Source organism: Balearica regulorum, chromosome 14, assembly GCF_011004875.1.
Source record: "Balearica regulorum gibbericeps isolate bBalReg1 chromosome 14, bBalReg1.pri, whole genome shotgun sequence".
NCBI lineage: Eukaryota > Metazoa > Chordata > Aves > Gruiformes > Gruidae > Balearica > Balearica regulorum.
In genome coordinates, this window is record NC_046197.1 from 18,478,592 (window position 1) to 18,504,760 (window position 26,169).

The following is a 26,169-nucleotide window of genomic DNA, read 5'->3' on the forward strand; positions in this document are numbered from 1 at the left end:
ATTCTTCTTTAAAACTCGCAATTTAAGACCATGTGGAACCTCTGCAATACAGACACGGGACCTGACCACGTGGTACGCAGCCAAGTTCCAAACAGTAACGCCATTAAATCTGCAGGCACGTTTTCTTCCATTGATTAATTTTTTTCCCTACCCGCAAGGGAAACTAACAGGACACCTCTTCACTTATGAGAAGACATTCAAAACCATATCACAGTATCAGCATGTGAATATAGGACGGCTTTCGATGACAACATTTTACAACTTGCTAAATACAATCTCCCTGAAAAATAAAAGTTACTGGAATACATTATCATCAAGCCTGGTCATCCAGGTCCTGTTTGCAACTCTGCTGCTGGTTTAACGTGGGACTTGTAGCAAAATAGTTACATCTGTTTCCCCATGTGCAAGTTGGCAGCTACCAATACTTCTCTTCCTCATACAACTGAGGGGACACAGAATCGAGCTCTGGTGCAGAAGAAGAGACATCTAGTGCAGACAGTTACATCATGGATTAACTTTTCTGTTTGTAAAGTGCATGGTGTAATCAGCATGTACCAAAAGGAAAAAATGGACTAAAACTGAGCCCTTTGAAAGAGATACAGAGTGAGAGCAGAATGTCTTGCACTAAGGTTATGTATTTAACAGTTTTACATGAAATATTTATATATAAAAACTTTAAGTGCTTTTTCTCCAATTTAAAAATCTAAAGAATTCAAAAATAAGGCATTCAATATTTGAAAAAGTACAGATTTACAAAATGTGTATATTCTGTCATGAAAACTCCACACCAACATTATACACTTGGAAAAAAAATACAAACAGGATATATTACAAATTTATGTAGCAATAACTTAGTTCATACCATGCAATAAAAAGTACGTTAATCAAGATACACAAGCGTTTAAGTTTCCTAAACTGGAGGGCTTAATTTTGGTTGCAAATGAGTTTTTATGCAAATTCTTAGAACTGTGGCACTTGAAATTTCTGGTAGCCTTTCTATTGAGAGTTAAATTGTACATAATGATTATGAGGATGGAGAGTAACAAAGCAGCTGTTACGAATCATTCCAACTTTGTTCGACAATAGCTGAAACTCTTTTCTCATATTCACGCTTGTTTTCCTGATAAAGTTGTGCCGCCTGACTGTTTGCTGGACTGTTTGGATTAGGTTCATCAAGCAGAGACTGTAAAAAGGGGAAAACAAAACGTGAGACAAACCAACACGTTTTAAATAAGGGAAAAAAAAAATCAATTTGCAGCTTTCAAATCACGTGTGTTTCAGGAGAAAAACGTGACTCAGAAGAGCCCAATTGAAAAAAACCCAACAACAGTTAAACTCATGGTTAGGCACCCATAATTACACTACTGAACCTCAAATTACACATTGCGGAAGCATCAGCACTGTACATTTCTAGGTTCACAAACCTAACAGATACACGGTCATTTGTGCCAGTTAGCAGCACAATACTAATTGATTATTTGGTAATTACACAACTTTTGTCATTCAGGACTAAAGATGGAGCTTACGATGCTGCCTACAAAACTTCCCTGTAGAAAAATAAAAACAATCACAGGAGGAAAAGTGTTCAATTTTGCCGTGCCAGACCATTTTCACTTATTCTGAGTAAAGCAGATTTCAGCAACCTCGTCTCCTTGATGACTTCACAGGGCAAGGCTTCATGAGAAAGGTTACAGCGTTTCATACACTAGGCAAATTTCTACATCTGACCTCCCATCTTGACTAAAAGCAGTTTAAAAGGAATCCAAAGCAGTTACTGTTTTCCTGTAAAAAATAACTAATGGCAGTTTTGTACCTCAAAATAACTAATTACATAAGTCAGCACCTTCACCTTTATTTGATCTAAAAAGCAACCGCTTAACTCAGAAATTTGAAGTCCCCCTCAATATAGATACGTGCTAGCCCCACCACTGAGTTGCATATTCTAGAATACAGACTAGCAACAACATAATTTGCTAAAACAGATGTGAAGTTACCTGAATTGAAGTTAAAATAGATGAAACATCGTATGTTGGACTCCAGCGATTCTGAAGAATATCTAAACATATGCTACCATCCGCATAAACTGCAAATACAACATAGATATCATTTAGAAACTATAACATTTATAGTTTGTTCATTACATACTGTTCGAGGCAGGGTTACTGTTCCAATTCAGTCTGTGCTTAAATTAATGCTTTAGGGAAGAGGACAGCAGTTATGTCTGACAATCTTACGTAGTTTGACACTTGTATTTTGAAGATGTATCCCTGGAAGTAACAGAACACTTAAGAAGAAAAGAAGGAAGGTCTAAAGATTACGGTAGACCTGGTTTCTTACTCCTCTCGTGTGATCGGCCCAGCTACACACAGAGGTGAGGAATTCACTGCAGGAGTGGAATCCACTGCACCAGCCAAGCATCTCAGGGTCTGAATGGACTCACATGCGAAGGGAGGGAGTTCTTGCCCCGTTTTCACATACTCTACACTCACTATGAGATACCCTAAGGCAGACAACAGAAAATACTGAAAAGTGTGCCTGAAATCCTGCTTCTGCCTGGATACCTATCAGTAGTCTTAATACCAGAGTCTGTACGAAGCCGAGATTGGCCAAACTCCTACACCCCAGTTTTCCAGCTTGTTCGTGCCAACAAAAAGCAACAAATTACAAAAACTGTCAGAGGCATGCAGGAATCTGCAACCAGAATTGCCTTTTAAGCCAACCTAAGTGCAGCTGCTGCTGAAAATGCTCACAGGCTTTGCTACTGAGGCTATATATTGATTAGAAAGAGACAGATAGCTGCTCCTTAATAGCATCATAATTCTTAATTTTTCATCAAGCAGTTGCTGTCCTAGACACCGACTTGGGAGGTGGCAATGGAGAGAGATGGAGAGCTGTAAAGCATTCTGGAGCTTTGCAGAATACATGACCACACTATAATATTTAATGGGTATTATGGCTAAATAAAAATGATTTACTCACCATTTGGATGGAACATTTTTGATAAAAACCTAACAGTTGGAGGCTTATTTGGGTATTCTTCTGAAAATTCTATTACTAGTTTAAAAGTACCTGTCCAAACAAACATAAATGCAATCAGATAACTACCAACAAAAAACCCCACAAAACCACCTTCAAGAACATATACAACTTAAGTTAATTTATGTGCTCCATGATCAGTATTTCTTCTCACTGTTACATAAACAAACAAGACTGAGTCTGGTTTCTTTTCATATATTTCAAATGATAATGGAACTATGGAACTACTACTTAGTGACAGTAATAAACCCAGCAGCAGCAGCTAGGTAGAAACTTGGAGGCTCACTGTATACGTGGCAAAGGTAGCTAGATCCAACATCAATTATCCCACCACCCTCCCCCTTTTCTGTGAATCGATATGCCGGTTCCAAGGACTTCAGTGACTTTAAGGTGTTTCATTAAGACTGTGGTGCCAGCAAAGAAACATTGGAATTTCATAATCAGCAAGCTCTGACTTTGGAGCTCATGACTGATTCACTGAAAACCTTTATTATGGATCAGTGAATAAGTTACTGTAACTCCTCCAGCCCAACAGAGAGAAAAACCCATCTGCTGCCAATTACTGCAATAATACTATAATTATTAAACTCCTTATTCCTCATATGCCTAAGGGTGGTTCATTACACACCAACTTTCATGTTTATGTACAAATTTGGTATTCTCTCCCCCTCACTGAGTTCTATATTCAGAACAATTCAAGATTTTTCACCTGTTCTTCATTAGGAGAAGAGAGATGAATCAAACATGCCACAGAGATGAAACCAGAAAAGCACGCTGTCTTGCTGTGCTTAGCTCTGGAGATGTGAAAACACATCTGGCAGCACGAGACCAACTTCCCCCACTAAAAGCTCTAGTGTTCTATGCATAAACAATTGCTTTGTAGCTTTCTAACCAACCATCAACCTCTACAACAAGACGCTGCTTCCATCAAAATACATATTTTTAGAGCCAACACCACTTTACTCCTTCACCTGCTTGGTTTGTTCCAAATTATATACAGATAACATCTATTATTTCTTCAGAGCAGAACAATGTTAATACTGGCAATATTTGTAAGAATGACAGAGGACATAAAAGTTTGCTGCTTACCATCTTCAAAAGGTGTCCCTTCTGGCCTGAAAGGTTTTAAAAATAAACTCCAGTTAAAAATCATCATTACCTACTTCTAAACAGGCACAATAAATTTATATATAGGTAGAGGCAACAATTTAAATATTTAGAGAAGCATCCAGAGGCAACCTCTGAGAGCTTTGTCATATCTAAGACACTTCCCCATAACCAATCTGCTAGTGGAGATACCTACTTTATCATCATCCCAAACAATACATGTGCCTTAGGTAACTAGATTGGAATTAACGAGCAAATTACTAGCAAGCATACTTCAGTTTTATGAAAGGATACCGAGCCAGTTCCTGTTCTGTAGGATACGTAATGTAACTTCCTAGACAGAACCTGTACCTCGTTCCACTGGGAATCAATCCAATCACTGCTAATACATCTGGATTTAATGGCCAAGAACATGCGGCTCTTAGGTAGTTTAAAGAGCAAGCCTGCTTTTTCATAGCCCAACTCCTACACAGTCTAACCTATTTATTAAGCCATATGCAAGCTTTATTCAACAAAGATGATGAACAAATTTTAATTTTTTTTCTGTCCTTTGCATTCTGTATTACCACTGAAAACAGATTTTTACTGCAACAGCACACTTAGTCATTTTTCTAAGTTTCCTGACTTTATGTACATAAAAGAATCATCGTAAAAAACAAAACCCGGGTTTTATTATATTTAGCCCTTTGATACAGAATTTTATAGTGATCAAAAACTCTTACCCAAATATAACTGCATTCCATTGCATTATATTATTCTCAGATGGTGCACCACTGACACCCACAGGAGGGTCTTCTTGCAATCTACGAATTACAAATATAGAATGACAAGCTTTATATAAATGAAATTCTTCCACCTGCAAGTAGAATTTAACAGTAATATCCAGATTTTGCAAGTATTTTCTCAAAGTCAGAGAATACACAAAGCATTACATGCAGATTATCAATACTCTAAAAGCCAAACCACATCAAGGTTTTTCTCATGTATTACATCAACGCACTACAACAGCCCAACAGGTTAGATTAAGTGTGTTGGGAGCGAAGCATTAACTCTAAGAATAATTTAAAGCACCACGTACAGCTGGGATTTACAGTACTACACAACAAACTATGAAAAAGCAATTGCTGCTGGCTGCTACAATGAAGAGAGCAAATTACAAACAGGAGCTGAAAACCAGCCAGTGACACTTACACAGCACACTTGTGGGGACTAAGCGCAAGGGATTCTCAGTGGAGCTTCTCCTGCATTCTCAGATCCGTGCACGCAATGCAGCTAAATTTGGTATAAGCCTATTTTGACTGGCAATCCGATTGCTTCAAAAGGGAGCAACTTTGTGTACTGCTCCCTCTTACCACTTCAGCAAATGTGTTTATCTCTAAAGTAATTGTTGAAGCATTTAAAATTCTTTTTAGTTCCTTAATCCTCGGACTAGGGGAAAAGCACATTACTTACTGAAAGCCACATAAACTTGGATCAGATAAATATGTATTGCAACCAAAGATTAGGATCCAGATACCCAGCTTCTGCGTACCAACGTTTCTGCTTAAGGACCACCCAAGACCCTGACCAACACAAACCAGCAAGCCCTGATCCCCTGATGAGCAATTTGGCCCATCAACCCCCTTCAGTGACAGCTCCTACCCACCCCGCCTATTCAGCATCTTGAGTTATGCAACAGTCAAGAAAGTTAAGTGACTGCCCTTGCTTCAAAAGCAATTCTTTAGCGTTAACATGAGGTCTGACCACATCACAGTACAGCGTTACGAGCAAGTCACCACCGAAAGCCCTACAGACTGAGGGACAAACTCTAACTATACGTCGGTGTGTAAACGCAGATTTATTCAGAGCTGACACTGATATACAGCCGGTCCATTCTCCTGCATTTGCACTGCTTAAGTCTGTGATAAAACTGTATGTGTACATGGACGCTGAGCAAAGACATTGCCCTACAGAGACAGCCCAGAAGCAGGGCTCGCTCTGCTTGCGGCTCAGATCTCCTCTGAACTCTGTGTTTACATCCTTGCTCTCCAAGCACGCACAGTTCAGACAACTTAGTACCAACAGCATAAACCACCTACTATTTTGGTCAGGGAGAGCAGGAACGGGACTTCTTCCTACGTGACAGCCAGCCTGCATGCCAATAATAATGCCTAAGCATTCACCCTGACAAATGTATCTGAAGGATGGCTTTGGTTTTTAGATCAATTTAAAAGCTCACGGGCACCCTGCTGTCAAAGGGTCTAACTACAGAAAGGTTGTGGCAAGGACTGGAAATTAGACTGATCCAAACAGGGCTTGGAAATCTTTAACAGCTAGGGAAAATGTAGTATTTGTAGCCCCTTTTCCAACAGCAAAAATAAAAAAAACACCCCACTTATTTTTCTGTTGGTTTAGTCAAACCAATTAGAGAACACAAGATCTTCTGATTTTGAAGACAGAACTGTTCTCTCTTCACTGCTCTTGACAATCACAGTATGCAAAAGGAGTTTAGCAAAGTGAATTAGAGTTCACGGCACATGGCCTGCTTTTTCAGTATGAAGTACAACTAACACAAGACTGCACAAAAATATAACAGTAGGAAAGAGAAAATTAAGAAAACTGACATGAAAAAGTTGCATACATGTTGGGGTATTAAAGTTATCATATACTTGTAAGTAAGTTTGATTTACTTTGTGTACTTTACTCCACAGCTTTCAGGTCTCCGCTCCACCTGAAATTTCAAAGTTATTAAACCAGTCCTTCTAAGATTATAAAATCATCAAAACCATGTCTGATTACAATCTTGAAAAATTACTTAGTTCCTCATCCTGAAAAAAAATAAATCACTGATTCATGTCATCTATGTCATCAAATACAATAAAGAAAGACTCAATGTCCTGTTTTGATTTGAACAGGAATCAAGCAACACCCACTTAGCAAACGCCAACACCCAAATACAACAGAAGAGGTAGGCTCCGCATATCAAAAACGTCCAACTTTTTGTAGATTCGCAAATCAGGCTTATACCAACGTAGTTTTACATGCGGTCACAGAAAGCAACTACAATACGCGTCAACTGTTTACTGATGTATTTTCAGGTACTGGTATAACATCGCTATGCTAAAAAAAGAGACACTATCAAAGCTGACTCACCTCCAATAACTTATGAGCAACTCCAGTCCAGAGAAATCATACGACACATTGTAAAGCTTACAAAAGAACCCCCCACCTTTTTCCCCACTCTCTAAGTGTGTTTACATGTCAGACTGGAAATAAATTATTCTAGAGCCTGTGGCTCAATCATTAACATTTAAAAGAGTACAACTAATAACTGCTTCTTTAGCAGTTCGTATATATTATACAAAAGACGCCCCATGATTTAAAATCTTAGAATAGCATGTGCATAAAAACATTAAAGGGCATTTTGCTTTTTATTACATACAGACAAATGAAGTGTTTGCTAATTCTTTGCACTTCATTTTTAGATGTCCATCCCGACTTGTACTTATTTTCAGAGACTGTCAGCCCAACAAGCCTCAAAAGCATCTACAGCCTGGTCTGTTCAGAAAACTGGGCCAAACACCTTCGGTATTCAAAAGCTTGTGCGAGGACAGGGAAGGAGGGGCGGGAATTACGGCACAAACATTCGGCCTCGGCCAGCTCTGCACCGCCGGGCCCTCCTAGGGCAAGGGCACCGGTAAGATACTCACAGCTAACCCCGACAGCCTGAACCCTCCCTGAACATTCCCAAACCCCTCGCTCCCTCGCCAGCCGGACTCCCGCCCGGGTAACCCCCATCTCACCGTCTCAGCCCCGCCCCCCGGCGGGTCGGGTGCCGCTCCTGAGGCGGCTCCCCCGACCCGCGCCCTTCCCAGGCGGGCGGGGAGGCCGGGGGCTGCCCTTGTTTTGGAGGCACCGCTTCAACTTTTATCCTCAGACGCCCCCAGCCGTCGGCGCACGGGCGAGGCGGGCGGCTGGGGCCGCGGCGCCCAGCACGAACAAAGCCGGCCTGCCCGGCGGGACCCCACTGCTCACCCGGGCGGGCACGGGGGCGGCCTCCCCGGAGGGCTCCCCGCGGCACTTCCCACCCCCGCTCCCGAGAGGCGAACAGCCGAGGCCGCTGGCGCGGAGCACGCCCCTGCCCCGCCGCCCCGTGGCACCCACCGGAGAGGATCCGGGGGCTCCGCGCCAGCTCCCGTCCCCGGCACAAAGGAGCGGGGCCGCAGGGACGGCCCGGGACACGCCGCCCCCCCACACCCACCCACCCCCCGCGCAGCCCGTAGAGGCTCCTCGCCGTGTCGTTGCCCGCGGCGACCGCTCTCTCCCCTCAGCCGGGACAGCCCGGCGGTGCGAGCCCGAGCCCCGTCTCCGCAAACGGCAGGATCAGGCCCGCAGCCTGGCGCCGCTTCCCCCGGTGCCAGGCCGGCCCCGTCCCCCGAGCAGGGTACCCGCTCCCCGTGGGGCAGCCAGCGGCGGGGCCGGGGGGGGTCTCGCTCACCTCTTGAAGTCGCGCATCAGCCTGCGCCGCGCCGGGGTGGACATGATCGCCGCGGGGAAAGAGGCCGCGGCGCCGCCTCCCGCCGCCGCCTGCACAAACAACCCGCAATGGCGTCTCCCTCCGCGGGGGGCGGGCCGCGCCGCGGGGGGGTCGACGTCACGGGCGACGAGGAGGAAAGGGGCGGGGCTCGGGCTCGGGCCCGCCCACCCCAGCAGGGAGGGGAGGTGCCTGCGGGCAACTCCGCGCCCGCGGAGCCCCGGGCGGCCGCGCTACCTACGCGGGTGGAGGCGTTTAGGAAGAGGCTGGGACACCGCAGTGCCTGGCTCCCGAGTGTGCACCAGAACCGCCTCACCCCGTGGAAGACATATTCCACCCCACCCCAAATTACAGCTTTGGGCTCAAAGAGAGCACAGTGCAGCAGCGGAGAAACAGCAGCTCTGCTTTGGGTTTGGAGCTGCTGAAGAACCTGGGCCTGGAGATGGCTCCAGGAGCCAGGGTGTCCCTGCAGCGCAGAGCCTCTCCAGCCAGGGCGATGCGGCTGAGGGCAGGCACGGTCTATGTGTACACGGGGGGCGAGGGAGGGAAGGGCCGATGTAAGCTACGTGGCAACGCGGTGTAATGGCAAATGGGTATGGTCAGAAGTACTCCATGGGCTTGTGCTCTGGATCAAGGCAGTGGGGAACCAGAGAATCCTATTACTCCAGCAGACTTGAGCAGATGTCTTTGAAGCCATGACCTAATTCTTACTTGGAGCCTTAGAAGTTAACCCCAGAACTTGGATTTGTGTGATCATGCCTGCCTCCTCACTTTCTTTCAGACGATTTTAAAGAGGTCAAAACATCATGAGACTCGTAACGAAGTGACAGAAATAAACACTGTCTTCATCCTCTGCCCATTTCTTTTGCCTCCGGCTACCCTTGTGCTTGAAGAACATCGATCCTGGGTTTAATATAGCACAAAGCTCATAACCGCTTTTTGCCAAAGGTGGTGCCAAGCCCGCGCTGCAGCAGCCCCGCTGGCACAGGTTACTTCAGACACAGACAAACCCGAACGCTGCTCTGAACCAGTACCTCACATGGGTCAGGGTTCTACCTGCAAGGACTTAGGCCCTCAACGCTCCTTAACATCCCACCTCACTGAAAATTGAATCAGGTGCTAAAAGTGAGATATAACCATAGGAATTCACATAAATCCTGATACTGCACAGCAGCAAGCTTTTCGAAGCAGCTCGGTAACAAGAGCCCATCCTTCCCCAGCCACTGAAACATTACCCCCATGCTCATGGGAAGTGGTTCCTGCCAAGTAATCCTCTCCTCTGGATTTTCCTCCTCCTCCCATCACACACACGCTTTAATTTTACATTCCACTGCTGCTCCTCCAGCCTTTTACAGTTTATATTTAGCTCCAGCTAACTCGTAAGGGAGAAGGCAGACTGTAAAAAAACAAGTGCAAGCTCGGACCTGTATAAATAATTAAAATCTGTTTAAGAACTTTAATTATTTCACTATTAATGCACACTCTGCTGCAATTGTCCAGCGAGAGCATCCCCCACCTGAAGGGCAGCTCTCCACCCTTTGAAGCTCAAGTCACTCTAAACTCTCCCCACAGGCCAAAACTCACTGCCTGCACAGAGAAAAAAAATCAAAACAAACCTCAAACATCAGGCACAAACAAGAATTAAATCTGAAATCCTATGCTGGATTTAACTTTTTCAACAATATGTCAACAGCAACACCATTTCTTCTCCTCTGACACCACCGGGGAACAGGGTGTTGATGGGATCTAATGGAATGGGTTTTTTTTTAATCCTACCTGGCAGTTACTCAGGTGTGGCTGGTTAGTTTTATTAACAGTTTTATTAACAAATTAATAAAGCTTTGGTTTTTTTCCCTCTGAAAAAGAAATCTGCAGTTTCAGCTCTGTTGATTGTATGGCACATGTAAGGTTTTAACATGAAGTTAACTATATCCTAAGATAGTTCAAAAAAAAAATCAGTCCCACTGTAAGAGAGGCTCTGCCCTTGCTAAGGTGGTTTAATATGTCTCAAAATGAAATCTGCACTAAATCACTTTAGAGTTATATCTACTGATAATTATTTCCAGTACTTCCTTGCTTAATGACTTTAAATGCATCACTGTTTAATTTTACTACAGGTATTTTAGTTTAAATGTTTTCAATTCATACTATACTTGTAACCCACTGACTTCCAGAGCCAGGTGGAAACAACAATTTCAGAACTAACTTTTTCATTTGGTGTCTGGAGGGTTGGGGTTTTTTTTCTGTGCAACTTACAACTGTAACAGTGCTTCAAAAACTTGGAAGACATCCTTACACAGTGTGCAGTCTAAAACATGAATGAATGTTTTCCTTCTGCAAACATCTTGAATAGTACTGAAATAGGTACAACTTCCTGATCAGAAAGTTGTTTCAAGTTCCATTTTTATCCCTATTTTTTCACCAAAATGATATTTGATAGGGGATTACAGTAAATAAAAATGTAGCATTTTGCAGCACAGTTGTTCTATATTAACCTTAAGTAAACACTACATATTTGTGTAAGCATTTTGCAAAACCTAAACATTTCCAAGGTAACTTTGTCCCATCAGATGACAAGCTTGAGGAGTACCAGTGAAAGCAAACTACTTGCTTTTCTGTTAAAACAATACATCCTCCTAGTAACTTCATTTTTTTTTCCAGGTCACTCTCTCATGCTGCAGCATCCCTCTGGGAAGAGTTATTTATATCAACATCAGCCAAGCCCAGGACTCCAAAACTGGGGAATCACCTGTTAGAAACTGGTTTTGTTCTCCTTCGTTGCAGCAGCCGCCAAGGAGGGACATGGGAGACTCTGCCATGCCAGGTGCCATGCCACGCACTGTGCTACACTGTTCTTCAGGAGAGAGGATCCTTCTTCCCAAAGCACTTGGGAACAAAGATAATCCACCGGGTCATGTGGCAAAGAAATGATTGATTTGCTCACCCTCAGCTCCAATGCAGGACCAAGTAAATGGTGCCAGAGTACAGAGGAGAATGAAGGAGCTTATTTAATCTACACAGCAGCAGAGGTAGAAGCAGTCTCTGAACCCCCACAGCTAATTGATTTAAGGGTGTTACTTCAACATACCCCAATTCACAGCTCATCTTCCAGAGCCTCCTCTGTGTCTGTCACTGCCTCTAACTCCACTTCAAGTTTTCAAGAAAAATACCAGACTCAGAAAAAAATCCCTGTATAGACCTACTCAACCTAGCCTCTTATTTTGACAGGAAACTGTTGGTGATTATTCTTTGTATTTCAATGAAGCGTGCTCTTACTTAAGAACATAGTACCAACAGGAGCTAGAAGCACGACAAAACCCAAGAGCTACCAGATCTGCCTCCCTCTCTCCACTACACCGGCTAACAATATTTAACACTTGCTCCCAGTGACTTCACTTCTCCACAGGCTCAACGCGGCCACCTGCTTCAGGGTTTGTCAAAAATCCTACAGGAATTCCCCTCAAATTTTATGAAAGTACTCATTTATTTCTGCAAAGAACGGAGGAAGGAGATGGTAGTTCTGCCTCTGGGGGCAGCAGTTACCCCGTACTAGCAGCCCTGCGCTGCTGAACACTCTCCATTACCTGACACCACGACCCGCGGGGGCAAAGACAGCCGCGTCTGCCCCAGTAAGACACATTTAACGACCAGCTCCCGCTGAGGAGAAAGCGGTAACACCCTCAGGCTCCGCGCCCGCCGGCGGGAAGAGCCTTTCTGAGGGAGCGCGAGGCGGAGCCCCGCCCGGCCGTGCGTCTGACGTCAGCGCGGCACCGCCCCGCCCGTTGCCATGGCATCGGGGCTTGGCGGCTCCGGCCGGTGCGGGAGGCCCGGCGGGGCCCAGGGCCGCTTTCGAAAATACGATTAGTCATCTTTGGAACCGTGCGATAACGCAGATATCCGAGTCTTCTCTGTCCCCATATATGTTTAAAAACAGCTGGACTGAGGGGTTGGGAGCCTCAAGGGCTTGCAGAAACATTTAGGGTAGTGTGAGTGCTGCTGCCTTCAGGTGTTACTCCTCTGTCTTTAAATATATGTTTAAAGAAGTGTACGTGCCTCAAATTAGTTCAAACATTTGTCCTTTTGTGAAGAAGTAAAACTAGATGAAAGCGTGCGAGATCCTTGTCAAAGGGAAGTTGAGGAACGGCAGTGAAGTGCAAGCACGAGGACACGGGACAGACAGCGCGCGTAAAAATATTGTGTGAGAAATCAGAAAAATCTCTTCACAAAACCACAATGAGAAGTTAAGTTTCCACAGGTTAGCAGCTTTAAATGTATAAAAGAAGTGGAAAATGGCTTGAAAACTCGACCTGCATCGTTGCCAGGGTATGTGGTGACTCGTAGGCTGCTTTGCACACAAAATAGCATGAAACCGAATTGTCTCTGAAATTCTGCTGCCAAATTAATACGAGCATCTAAAGCAAGTTTAAAATTTGGAGACAAAGTTTGGAAATTATGTTGGCAAAAGCAGTCTGGGTTTAAACTAAGCGGTGGAAGACTGTGCCTGCTCACCCTGCCTGGGGTGGTGGTGCTGCCCCAGAGCTCTGGGCTGTCTTCGGCTGCATCAGAGAGGGAAGGCAGAACGGCCTGAAAGGCTTCTCCTCCTGGAATTCCAAGGTCAGCCTTGCAGCTCACACTCTGTCCTGCCCCAGCATCCCCAGGTGGCCTCTTTTGTCAGGGATGACATCACTTTGCCTTGGCTCTCTTCCCAGGAACCTCAGAGCACATTGGCTGCAAAAGGGGTGGTGTATTTATTATACCAGTTCTGGGCCATCCCTAAACAGAAGAGGGATTATCTACAAATATTTCCTCGCAAAGATATTTCAGCATTGTTATGGTACTAAAAGCTCAGTGGTAATATTTAGGTTTAGACCTATGTCTATGGAGGTGCTGCAAGAATTTTAGTCCAGATGTAGGTTGTGTTGGATTTTCTCCTGGCCAGAGATACCAGCTCCAACATGAGCTCACTCTGATTTAATTGAACTTCTGCAAAGCATGGGAACAGCAACTTGTAGTCAGATTACAAGGTTATAAATTTGGATTCTTACTTTTATGCTGTATATTCAGCCCACTTGCACTCTTTGCAGCAACTGGCTGTTTTAAAAATTTACTTCTTATCAATTTTTAATGAGACATAATGGCACATTTTGCCATATGGGTCCCTCAACTCCTCTCAAAGTTAGTGTGTTCTAAGGCCTTACATCTAAATGCAGACTGATGTCCTGGGTCGTTAGGAGATGTGGTACCACAGAGAGTGTAGCCCTCAATTAAAAAAAAAAAAAAAAAAGAAAGAAAGAAAATTATGGTAATTAAAAGGACAGATACTTCTGTACTGAGTTAAAACTCACTTTGGTTTTAAGCTAAAGCTGCTTCAAAATATCAACAGATAGTAATGTAAAAATGAAATGGTAAATGGACCTCAATGTGAAATGGTACATGCTTTTAATGTGATTCTTTTAATATGTGAGTTATCTATGATTTATTAGTATAAACAGAATGCATTCAAGAGGATATTTTTAAGCTAGTCAGAAGAGCTGCTCATTTATTTTGCTGTATTCCTGGCTCAGCAGTATTAGTTCAGAGCCTGGAGATGCATTGTGAAAAATAAGTTGGTAAATACAATGGAATACTGGAGGAAGGCTGATGGGGCAGAAACAAAGACTTTTGGTGTATTTTCAAAATAATGTCAATCTTTAATTAAGCAAATGATAGTTCTTGTTATCAGACTTTCAAAGAGGAAGTCTATATGCATTGAAATGGAAAGCCATGGTAGAAAGTGTTTTTCTTCTTTTACCAAGAACAATTTCATCGCAAGAATATTGTCAACCTGATTCATGTATTTAGGCAGAGAAAAAGACTTGCTGTTTGAATTTATCAGTCATACAATTCCAGATGAGCATTATTGCCATGGATTGGATAACAAAAGGCTTAAAAATACCTTTTCCAGGTAGTCCAAGCAATCGAGTACCTTCACAACAATGATGTAAGAACTCACCTGAAAGATTAAACATAAATAAAATGTTATCGCTTTCAGATCACATCTCTTATTTTTTGTAGTGTTTTGTGATAATTCTTTACTGAGAAAAAGGTTTTGTTTCATAATAGTAGTTTAAGACTTCCAATTGGTTTGAAATGATCTGCAGGACTGAAACTAGAGACATCGGACTAGCTGATCGGATTGGATGGTAGTAGTACCGCTGCAGAGTATTTGGACCCATCTCTGAAATTGTGAAAAGCTAAAAATACTCAGGACTTTATCCAGCCCATTGTGCTACTGCCTTGCCAGCTGTCCTCCCTGCCGTTGCAGTACCTGCTTATCCTTCCTGACTCCCACCTCGTGCTGTCTCATCTCTTTCAACCACTTTTGGTTTGTCCTGCCTTTGGGTGAGGTACCGTGTGGAAATCTGTGCTGTACTGTGCAGCAATCCTGCTCTCCTTCACTCACCACCTACATTAAGCAGTTGCTAATTGTAGTAGTAACGGGGCATTGATGACTTTGGGAAATGAGGGCACTGTGTGCCTCGCAGAGTCAATTCTGAAGTAGCAGGAGTGGGTTTTTTCAGTCCATGCTTTCATGCCTTGAGAACTGCCTTTTATTAAAACGAACAGAACCCATTTCTTATTAAACTGATTTAGGGTTTTGTTGTTGTTGTGGATCAGAGATACCATTATGCTCTGGTTCCAGAGTCAGTGAAAGCAGTGCAAGGTTAAGCTTTAAATACAGTACTGCTACTGTATAAACCAAACAGATTATTTTTTTTTTTAATTCTCTAGAAGATGGTGATCTATGTTACTCCTAGTTAACCTCTGCCTGTTTGCCCTGCAGATGATTTTCCATATTATCCATATCAAAAATGTCTAGCAGTGTTGTGACAATTGGTGACAAGGGTTGTCTGAAGAGCCCTAAGGAGCAGTGCAAGAGAAGATGCTGTAAAAATCCGGAAAGAAAGATGTGGAACTTCAGAAATGTAGCACATGTGGTTAACAACAGGGTAACTTGGAAGTGTTAGGGGTTTTCCAAGTGTATTATTAGTTCCCACTAAAGATTTTATTCTGTATTTTATAAAATTCTGCTATTGTCCACCTACTATTCCATAGAGGAGGTTTGGAATTGCGGGGAGGAGTGATAATTCCTGTCTGTATGCCCTCACTCATGCTGTTAGATATTGATTACTATTATTCTTAGTAATAACAATAACAGTGCACTGCAGCAGTTATTCTGGTAATGTTAAACTATAAACATGGAGGTAAATAGCTTTTTAACAAGCCAGGATAATTCCTTTATTCTCAAACCTCAAATATAGTTTATAGGGCAGAATGAGTCAGCGGGAAGGATCTGCTTTTATATTGCCTTCTTCTCTGAGAGAGGAAGCACAGAGAGGAGTACAGCAGTGTTGCATAGTTGGATTCATTTTGGTTTTGAAGATAGCAGATGAGAGATTTTTAATGTATTTCAGCCATCCCCATGGGGATACTAGAATAAGGCTATGGTATACAATCTTTATATCTGTTTTAACAAGCTGATTTATTACCTGTTCAGAATGTCCTTTTTGTCAAGCAGTCGGGCACCTCCTCCTCAGAGTATTTGATAAAGAGACGGGTTTTTCAGGGATGGTACTTCCTGAAGTCCAGCCTCCTACAAATGCAAGGAAAAGGTTTCCTCAGCCCACTGCCTTACTGGAGATGCTATTTTCTGTTACAAACCCCATGCAGTTACAGTCTGCCACCCTAACTCGTACGAGGAGTTCAGTGGGTTTAATCAGGATGTCCACACATGAAGAATGTGGCACATCAGAGATTGCTAATTAGAGAAGTTGGGATTTTTGGAAAGGCCAAGGAGCCAGTCCACAGTTTCAGAAGTATTTAAGTTAATTTAAATTCACTGATGTTATAATTACTATATTCACTGAGATGCAGTTGCACACACTAATGGTTTTTAAAAAAAATGCTACTGTTCAGACATTGAATCTTGTTTCCCTTGATGTCAGTGGGAACGGAATGGATTTAGGTTTTGCCATTTCCATTAAGCAAAATCAAAAATCCAATAGACAATTTCCTGTCATAAAAAGATCTGAGAGAGCAGATGGAGGAAGAATAATCTAATTGAGATGCATTTTCTTTTTTACCAGCTTGCTCTATTTCATTTTTAAGAGCATACCTAAAATGTCTTCTTCCACAAAGAGAGCTTGTTCATTAAGTCTTAAAATAAATGGCAAGCAAAAAGCTCTTTTACAAATCCAGAATGCTCGTGGTGATACCAGGCATTTCTAATAACCTATTAACACCATGAAAACTCAAACAAAAAATGATGAAGCCCTCTGTTGATTAAAGACCAGTGAAGCTTTCACCAGCGGCAGGCTTTTCTGACTCATTCTTTCTCTGGCAATAGAAAATGCAGTTGCTTCAGGGAAATGAAGGATCTCATTCATTCGAGGGGAACGGGGAAAAGGAAAGACCAGTGGCCAAGCTTTCCTCCCACGGCTGAATTACAGCATTGGAAAGGGTTTACTCCTTCCCTTTCTGTTTCTGTTATGTCCTTCCAAATCTCTGAGAGTTGTAGTGGGAAATGTGTTTAAATCTCCAGAGTCATTGATTTTGTTGATGATGGGTTGCCTTTGTGTTACGGATACATTTTTCAAAAGGTGTTAAGTTATGAAAACTACGTTTAATACTTAAAATGAAGTGGAGCTTTGAAGTGTAGGAGAGAAGAAAGGGAAAGCAGTTTATCCATTAGGCTACTTTGATTCCTCAGAAGTCTTTGCAACCCTTCAAAATCATTTCATAAACATTTAGAGAGCTTCCAGGAGGATTTATTTTATTTTGTCTTGGTGTGTTTATTTGGGTTTCTTTTAGGTTTCACATGTTTAAGAGGAATTACACAGAGACAGCATGAAGGAACATTAGCCAGTGAGCCACTTCAGAAGTGGCCACTGTCATCCAGCTGTGGGAGCTGGAAGCGAAATGGAAACGGAGGGATGGAGGATGTTCTTTCTGAATGAGGACATGATATAGCAGGGGTATGAACCCATCTATTTCAGACATCTGATTTATTTGCTTAGGTTAGAAGAGTCTGTTTTTCATCCGAACAGCCAATGTAGAGAAGCAAAGATGCTCAGATAATCACCCCACTTAGGCAATAATTAAACTCTTAGATGTTTAAACCGCTTATTGAAGAATGTCTCTGTTTATTTGGATAGGGATCCTACCTTTCTCACCTGTGCCCTTTAATTTAAGAAGCTCCAAGCAGGCAGTCTTTAAGTTGGGTGATACCCTTCAGGTATGCAGAGAGGAACGTATGAATGGAGATACCAAGCGGACATGGCAACGTCAGCTCTAGAAACACCGCTGGCAGGGACCCTGAATCAACCTGCGCTGGGCTGCAAACCCATTGTATCTTCTGAAATGCTCAGAGAAGGTGTTATGTGTCGGTGGAAGAATCTGCAGTCAGAGATGCTGCACTTTCCTGGCTGGCCAGAGATATAAGTTGATGATCCTACAGTACTTATCTCTTGTTTCCTATTCCATGCTCAAAAGCTGCACGACTGCAAGAACTTCAGGCTCTGTGCATGTGAATCACATCCACAGAAACATAAAAGGTAGGGCAGCACACGTAAGTGCAATTTGGAAATAAAGATATAGGGACAGATCATCGGTGATAGAGAGACAGGGGCAGCACGGGAGGTGAAAAAGCCCCGAGTCAATGTATAGTCGCCACAGCTATCCTGGTAGTCCATTCATAACCCCTATCTACAAATTAGAGGAGTATTTTGGGACAGTCCCCCACCAGCAGAGTGCTCCTGAAGGGAATATTTTCTCCAGTATAATTTAGATAAAACTCTGGGGCCCTTACCTACCCTAGAACTGGGAGCTAAAATAATAACTCACCTTCCACCCACCCGCTGTACCAATTCAGAAAGATGAGCCAAAAACCGTGAACTAGGTTACACAGCACTAGAATAAGATCCAAGCATCCTAAATGTTACTGAAGTAGGTGCAATGACAAAAAAATTGTGAGGTAGTTTAAGTAGAGAACAGACACCAAATAGCATGAGATGAAAAGATTCTTAATAACCTAATGATAGGAAATTATGAATAATCTAATATAATACAAACAGATATAAATTCATCACTATGTGTACACTGGTAAACTAATCACTCCTCTAGATTGCAAACTGCCCTCGGTTTGCTGTGTGTGTGTGCAGCAAAGCAGAGATATTCAGAGGGGCCTTACTGTGTCCCGAAAGGTCTCCAAAAGCCCATACTTCCCTAAAGTTCTGTAAAGCCTCTCACAAAATTAATTATATGTTAATTATATGTTCTCCTACACAAACAAGGGTGGATTCAGAGACACTGGCCAAGTCTTCACTGTGCTGAGCCTGCTCCTCAGGAGGCATACATTTTATCATGGAAAAGCACCAGATCTGTCCCTTTGCAGAGTGAGGAGAAATCACACACTGAACAGGGAAGAAAAACCAGTTTGCTGCCACCCAGACAGAGGCTGAGCAAAGCAAACTCCACCGACAAAATAGCTGATAACATGCAATCACCTTTTCATGTGTTAAGAAAGGCCGACAGGTTCTGGCAGCTTAGGAAATGCAATTGCTAGTTTTTAACTCGATGGAATGCTCGGCGTGGCCACAAAGAGGTTTTTACAAGAACCTCCATACAGCACTTTTTATAATACCTGTGAAAAAACGTTTAACATTTTTTCTTATGACATACTGAGGGTATCATAGTGGGATACAGTAGTAAACATTGTTTTGGAGTGATTTCTCTAAAAATTACTATTTGCTTCATCTGTGTTGTGCTGAGCCCACCAGCCAGCAGGTGTGGCTGTGGAGCCTTTGGAAATCCACGGGATTTCTTCCATCAGGAGAGATGTCAGCACTGTACCCACTTCTAACAAGGATATAAAAACGCTACAGAGAAATCCCAGGGTAACTGTAGACACGAGTGCTATATTTACAGATGTCTTTTAGGCAGATGTAGTGTTGGTATTTTTTGTTGCAGAGGACTTGAAACTATCGGTTGTGTCCTTTGCTGACAAGCTCCATTTTTAACACGTACAATTGGCATCATCCTTGGAACTACTCATGAGGTATTTGCCTCTCAGAGTTGTTAAACAACAAATTTAGTTTAGATACTGGCATATAATTTTAAGATAAAATATTCTTTAATATAACTAAAAGATCTTTTTACTTTTTGCTGTCAGATTCTTACCAGAGCTGAAATTCTTACAAGAAACAAAATTAAATTCTCCTTTGAAGCACAGAGGTATTAACAAAGATGTAGAGCTACTAAAAGATGAGAAGTGCTATTTTTAATGCTTGTCAGAATGGTCCAGGATTTGGGAAGGTGAGAACTGCTTTTCTTAAAATATTTATTGCTGCATAAAATTGTCACTGTAATTACAACACACTGATGTTGGATTGGCTGGTGTCTTCATCAAATCAGAATCATTGCAGTGGAAAACTGAATGTTGATTTTGCAGAGCAGTATTTCCAAAATTAAACAGAACAAAGTCTGCAGGATTTTAATCCGCCGTCTTGTATTTTGATATTTTAGATTGGACCTCAATTCAGTGTTCCATCTGTATTTAGCAGAACAGCTGAGCACATATTCAACTACAACTGGACCGGATTCAAGCACACACTTAACCCGCTTTTATAGCAGGATGACAGGACTGTAGGTTTAACCATGCTGCTGAACTAGAGACTACATGCCTGTAGCTAGAGTAAGCGCAGGGGGCAAAATGCATGCAGGATCAAACCTCAGATACTTCTCATGTTGATACTTTCCTACTTTTCCTGTCTAATGGTGGTTGTATTTTACAGGTGGTTTTAAACACCAGCATCAAAAACTTTTTCACTTGTAAAAGGATCTTCCAGGTAGAGAATATGGGACATTCTTTTGGGGGTCTGTGCAATATTACAGAATGTTTCTCTTGCAGGTGATCATCTGCTGTTTTATTCCAGGTATGTTAAGAAAACGCTGGACTGAGTGTTCCAGCTGATGTTTTGTCATAGCTTCCAAAAATGAAAGTAAATGAAGATTGTACAAAACCATTAATGATTGTGGAGTCAGCAATTGCTGAGCTGACTTACACTTGGAATAACTCCGTGAAAAAACAACAAAGCTTGGCTCATAGAAATTTCCTGAACTGGAACAGCCAACAGGATTATTTTTAGTTCAGGTTTTAATGTTCTATCATTTAAAGGGAAAACAGTTGCCAGGTGAAAAACATGACGTACACTTTGAACAAAAGGTATTTTCTTATATGCAGACTTTAAACAACAGATTTTTACGGGGCATCATTTCACAACTACCTCTGTTTCTTAGGTTTTCCAGCCCCACGTCATTAACAAAAATAAAGCTAATGTGAAAAAGTGAGAAGGGACATTTTAGGCAAAAGCTACTTTAGGTGTACTTTTACAGTGATGTGAGGAGATGTGAGAGTGAGTGGTCCACCATGGTCCAGGAAACCCCTTTACTCCTAAACAAGCTACAGGCTGTAGATTGGCAAGCAGGATGACAGGCATGAAGGATTTTAAAGTATTTATTAATGTTTTTTATTATTAAATATCTAGTATTTAAATATTCGCTGTGAAATTACCTATTTAGACTTCATAGAGTCTAATTTTGTATCTGTTTATCCTGTATAATTAGAAGCCATATTTAGCTTTGGCTACAGCTTTTTATCCCAGCAACTAAACATGTTTCATCTACAAGTGTTCTGAAACTTTACTTCAAAATTGTTTCAAAACAAATATTCAGTACAGCTTGATTAATGTTTCTTTTGGCAGCAGCTCTGCCTTATGCAGCCCAAAGTCATGTTGTTTGTTTCCAGTCCCGCATTTTTCCCTACGCTGTGCTGGCATAATTGCATGTGGGGTTGTGCAGTGAACCCGGTCAAGGACTTGACTTGGACTAAAATAACCTGACCAAAGATGGTTATTTTGAACTTGGATCCCTTCCCTGCACAACAGCCTCATGAAGATGCGGTGGCACGAGTGAGACAGTGGCCAGGGAAGGGAAGACTGAGAGGGGCACAGGGAAAAGCAGAGCTGCTTCACCCAGGACACAAAACTGCAACCCTGGCTTTACAAACTGAAACCCCCTACAATTATTTTAGCCTGTCTAGTATCTAAAGAAAAAATAAATAATAATAAAAAGTAATTGTATAGCTATGATACTGTAGTCGTGTTTTAATTATGTTTCTCCAATATCTATGTCTAAATTAACTGAGTTTACTATGAATTAATGGCATGCTACAGGGATTAGTATACATAGATAACATATGAGGAATCTGCGTAATAATGCAAGATTAGGGAAAACACCCAAAAGTGTGTTTCTGGGAGGAAAATCTACTTAGAGAACATAAAAACTAACAGAAAATTAATAGGTATTTTATAGTTACCTCGCTGTTTTCTGTTATCAGCCCTGATTGATGATGGGTCTGGAGCAAGATGAACAGTTACACATTAACAGCTGAGTAACTACAGCGTGATTCAAGAGGCCAGGCAGTATCCTCAATTGTTGGCATTCACTGGGTGTGAACTAAGGATAAATTACCTGCAGAGGCGGTAAAAGAAGCTGGAGCTAGAAAAATACCCAGTGGAGGTGTGCTAAACTGCTGTTCCACATGTTTAGCTGAAACTGGTGGGAGTTTGGCTTATACGGAAACTGGTATCAGGGCTATATGGGAAGTGTTAGTGGGGTTCTCATCCATCCTGTATTTTTTTTAAAAAAGTAATTTCTGCTCAGTTATTACATTATCTGGTTTTGCGAGATGTCTGTAAAGTATTTGAAAAATCCCGCTGAGCAGCAAAGCTAATACAATAAGGTAACTGGAAGAGTTTATGAGCAGTCAAGTCTAGAAGCCTTAGTTTATCATAGGAGTTAGGAAGCAAATTCCAGTTCTTATCGCAATATCTTTTCCTATTTATTGTCACATATTTAAAATTTTTCATTATCTTTCCTCTGTTGCGTTTTCCAGGTGGTCACTGATGTTGCTGGAAAAAAAATGTACAAACACCCCAAGCTAGATAGTAAGACGTGGAAGAAAGTTATGAAATGTTAAATGCCCAGAATGTTAAAAATAAACAATGTTAAATAAAGAACCTTATTTTTGTGTTTAAGTTTTAAATAAATATTTCTTTTATGGCTTTATAGTAGCTACTTTATGGCAACTACTTAAATTCAGCAATTGCAATAGAAAATCTTAAATATGAAGACAGTTTTAGAATACATTTCATGGCAACAGAAAGTCACATCATCAAAATAAGGACAATTTGGGCACATCTTAATTCCTTCTTATTTAGTCTTGCATTGTGTATTAAACACCAGGACAGTGCAGCCCTTCCATTTTGCTCTCTGCCAGCCCGTTTATGGAGGAGCAATGCCCCTGCTGTGGCAGGATTAATAAAGCGCTGCTGACAGATACTAACTGTAACAGCTGCTTTTATGGGTTATCGCGTGTGGGTGTGAAAAAGCCACGCTGGCCCTCTGAAGAAAGCAGATTTACTGTAGATTAACCTTTAATGACATCACCCGGGTGTAACCAACACTTCAGAATGCTTCATAAATTTGCAAGTATTTGTAAAGTGTATCTCCTACACATGGATATCCTTACCAACACTAGACTAGTATGTCTCTGTGCCCTGTGCTCAAATACTGGGACAATTAGAAGAGATTACATCAAGATTTAGATGCTAGGCTATTTTTTAAATCTCTTCCTCTCCTAATGCGTTTTCCCATATAATCCTATCTAAAAATTTATTTTGAGGGCTAGGGGTAAGTAGGTAACTGCGGGCTTAAAGTCACCAAATCCAGAAAAAGCTTACATGGGCTAGGGGTTAGAGTTAGAGCTCAGAAAAGCACATTTCATTCACTGCATCCCAGCTCAGGAAACGTAAAAGCATACCTTGATGATCCCAGAAAGTAAAACAGTATCTATGAGGCTCAAAAGAAAAAAAAAAAAAAAGAAAAAAAAAATGTGAGTGGGGCAGAGCTTGCAAATCCTCCTAGAATAAATAATAATATTTTCCATTTAAAATGGCCAACTGGATCTGACATGAGCTTAGATGTCTGGATCGTGTTCCTTCCCTACTGTGCTGCTGAGTGAGATGGTTTGGGGTAAATCATCTCATTGCTGAACACGTCGGATTCCTCATCTGGGAAGTGGTACTGACTTTGCAAAGCCCACTGATGGAACATGCTATGCTGGAATTGGTATTAAAATTTGACACTTTCCCCATAAAAGATGGGAATTTGAATTCTTTTAGAAACGTGCTCAGTTTGTTCAGATACAAACAACTATCAGGCATTAGAAGGGCGGTCAGAGAAAACCAGATGATCAACTAATCTCTGCTTTTAAATGCTTTGTCCCTGGGAAATTAGTAGTTCTTTGCCTATATGCTGTATGCCTCCCGCCACACTGTGGAGTTAGCAAATCTAACAGCATTGAAAGGGGAAATCCTAACACAGAACCTCATTGCTGGAAGAAAACTGGAAAAAAAAAAGGTGCTTTTGTGAGTAATATAGCAACAACTACTCAAGTCAGAAATACCTGTTGCACTTACTGCTGCAGCTGAAAGCATGTCCAGATTGCAGCACCACCAGCCATGGGCTATGCAAGAGGATCTAGCACAGTTAGACCAACCATGCAGCTCAAACAGTTCTGCCCTTTGCCATCACTTCCTATTTGTTTGTTTTCAATGATTTTCTGCAGAGGAATTACTATTGTCAATTATTTTATTGCATATATGGGTAAGCGTTTAAGAAACATGCCACAATTGCTCAACTGCAGAAGTGTATTTTCCCCAAGTGAAAACATTGATTTTCAGAGACTGCATTAGACTAAGTGTACCTTAGGTCAAGCGTTACTTTGAAGTGTTGCAAACAGATATCCTTTCTTGTTGGTTGTGGGGTGTTACTGACAGTAAAAGCTGTACTTCTTCAACCTCTGTTCAATGGCATTCTTTAGATTTCGTGGAGAAAAAGTTGCACCAGCTGTTGAAACAAAAGTTATTTTCCTAGTGTAAGTATTTTGGACTCATTGTTAATTCTTTCCTTTGTTCTGTTGCATAGAAAGCTTACGCAGAGTGCGATGAGACAAAATTACATCAGATCTACAAACATCCTCTCAAAATTCAGAAATTGAATCTCCCCTTGAGTCACTTGAATACAGCTGCTATTTATCTCATAGCATGCATTTTGCTGCAGTTTGAAGAGCACACGATGCCAAAGGAGAAACTGTCCAGTAACACCGTAGGCTTTACTTCAACTGTGTGAATGTTTCTCCAAAATGCAAGTCCCTACCTTTTTATGGGGAGGAGGGATTAGCTAATAGGGAAGTGAGAAACAGCCAGCACAGGAAACATTCCTCCACTGAGAGCCTACAGATGAAGTACAGTGGAAGTTTTCCTTCCCTGACAAAGGGAAACAGGGAAAAAGGAGCACTACGTCTTGTGTCACGCAGCGGTAGGCGAAGACTTAAGCACCACATATCAGGTTCTCTGGCAAAACCCATTGCTGTTAAAGCAATGTTCTGCGTTGTTCTGAGAAAGGTGGGATGTGTTATATTCTGAAACTATTAACCATCCTATTTTTCATTTCTGTACATTGGGTAGAGAAGCTTCAGCATGTCTGAAATGACGTTTTGGTCACTGAATGCTGAAAATTTGAAAAACTGAGATCTCAGTGAGAGATAAATATGAGCAGTTAATAAGTGTATTATTCTTTCATTAAGTCCTAGAAGCAAATGCAGCATTACTGAAGATGGAAACAATTTTGTTGATATCACTGGAGTTGAACACACTTAAGCCAGAATGAAACATAAATGTCCACATAATCCTCTGTGACCTCTCAATTATTCCCACACAGCATAGCAGTGATTTCACAGGTTACACTGCAGGGAAGTGTAATTTAAACTTTCCATGATATGTGTGCTCATCCCTTTAACTTTCTTATTCAGTAGGCATTGAGGCAAGTTAATCTGTAGTGTATTTTAGTTGGAGTAAGGGTTGCAGCAGAGATACTTGGGCCCACTGTGAGTCTTTGTGTTCTTTCTAGTACTATTTTCCATAATGATTTCATCCCTATCCCAGTGTCTGATGATGAGAGGAATAGCCTTTGTATGCAGAAGACAATGTATTGATTGCCAGCCATGGTGGAGCCGCGTGGGAGACGAGTATTATATATCTACAGCTGGAGCTTGCTGGAGTAAAGAATCACTCGTACAAAACGTTTGTCCTAACTTTCCATGCATAAAACCAGTTTCAGTAATAAAATACAGGATTTCCAAAATCTAGCTTAGACAAGTTTCACTCAAATATTTACAGTGAAGTATAAATATTTTCTGAGATTTAGGGAAACCTAGCAGTGTCCACTGCTGCTTATAAAATTCATGCCTCTACTTCTGGATTTTCTTTTCCTGTCTTAACCACAGTAATTCAAACCCCTGCCTCAAGAGAAATGAGAAAGTTTGTTCTCTGAAATTCTGAAATTGGTTGCCA

The 26,169-nt window shown here is 41.8% G+C and overlaps 1 protein-coding gene across 6 annotated transcripts; it reads right to left on the reverse strand.

The window, feature by feature from the left end:
- Positions 1-617: 617 nt before the first annotated feature.
- On the reverse strand, positions 618-24,659 carry UBE2B (ubiquitin conjugating enzyme E2 B). Of its 6 annotated transcripts, XM_075766225.1 has the most exons (7): positions 24,522-24,659; positions 16,186-16,289; positions 4,866-4,946; positions 4,126-4,151; positions 2,980-3,069; positions 1,995-2,083; positions 618-1,183 (listed from the first exon to the last, which is right to left on the reverse strand). In XM_075766225.1, the coding sequence occupies exons 3-7, from the start codon at positions 4,889-4,891 to the stop codon at positions 1,055-1,057; spliced, it is 360 nt and encodes a 119-aa protein (XP_075622340.1). In that variant the 5' UTR covers positions 4,892-4,946; positions 16,186-16,289; positions 24,522-24,659; the 3' UTR covers positions 618-1,054. The 6 variants fall into 6 exon arrangements, with proteins under 6 accessions (XP_075622340.1, XP_075622336.1, XP_075622341.1 ...); XM_075766221.1 differs by lacking the exons at positions 16,186-16,289; positions 24,522-24,659 and adding an exon at positions 12,241-12,406; XM_075766226.1 differs by lacking the exons at positions 16,186-16,289; positions 24,522-24,659 and adding an exon at positions 11,406-11,536.
- Positions 24,660-26,169: the final 1,510 nt, after the last annotated feature.

Excerpts from the sequence above, each read along its gene's own strand:
- UBE2B (XM_075766221.1), bottom strand. The coding sequence starts at position 12,296 with ATGTGTCTTACTGGGGCAGACGCGGCTGTCTTTGCCCCCGCGGGTCGT. Across the intron at positions 4,947-12,240 it reads CCCGCGGGTCGTGGTGTCAG|ATTGCAAGAAGACCCTCCTG; the intron begins GTAATGGAGAGT and ends TGTAATTCGTAG. Across the intron at positions 2,084-2,979 it reads AAAAATGTTCCATCCAAATG|TTTATGCGGATGGTAGCATA; the intron begins GTGAGTAAATCA and ends TTGTATTTGCAG.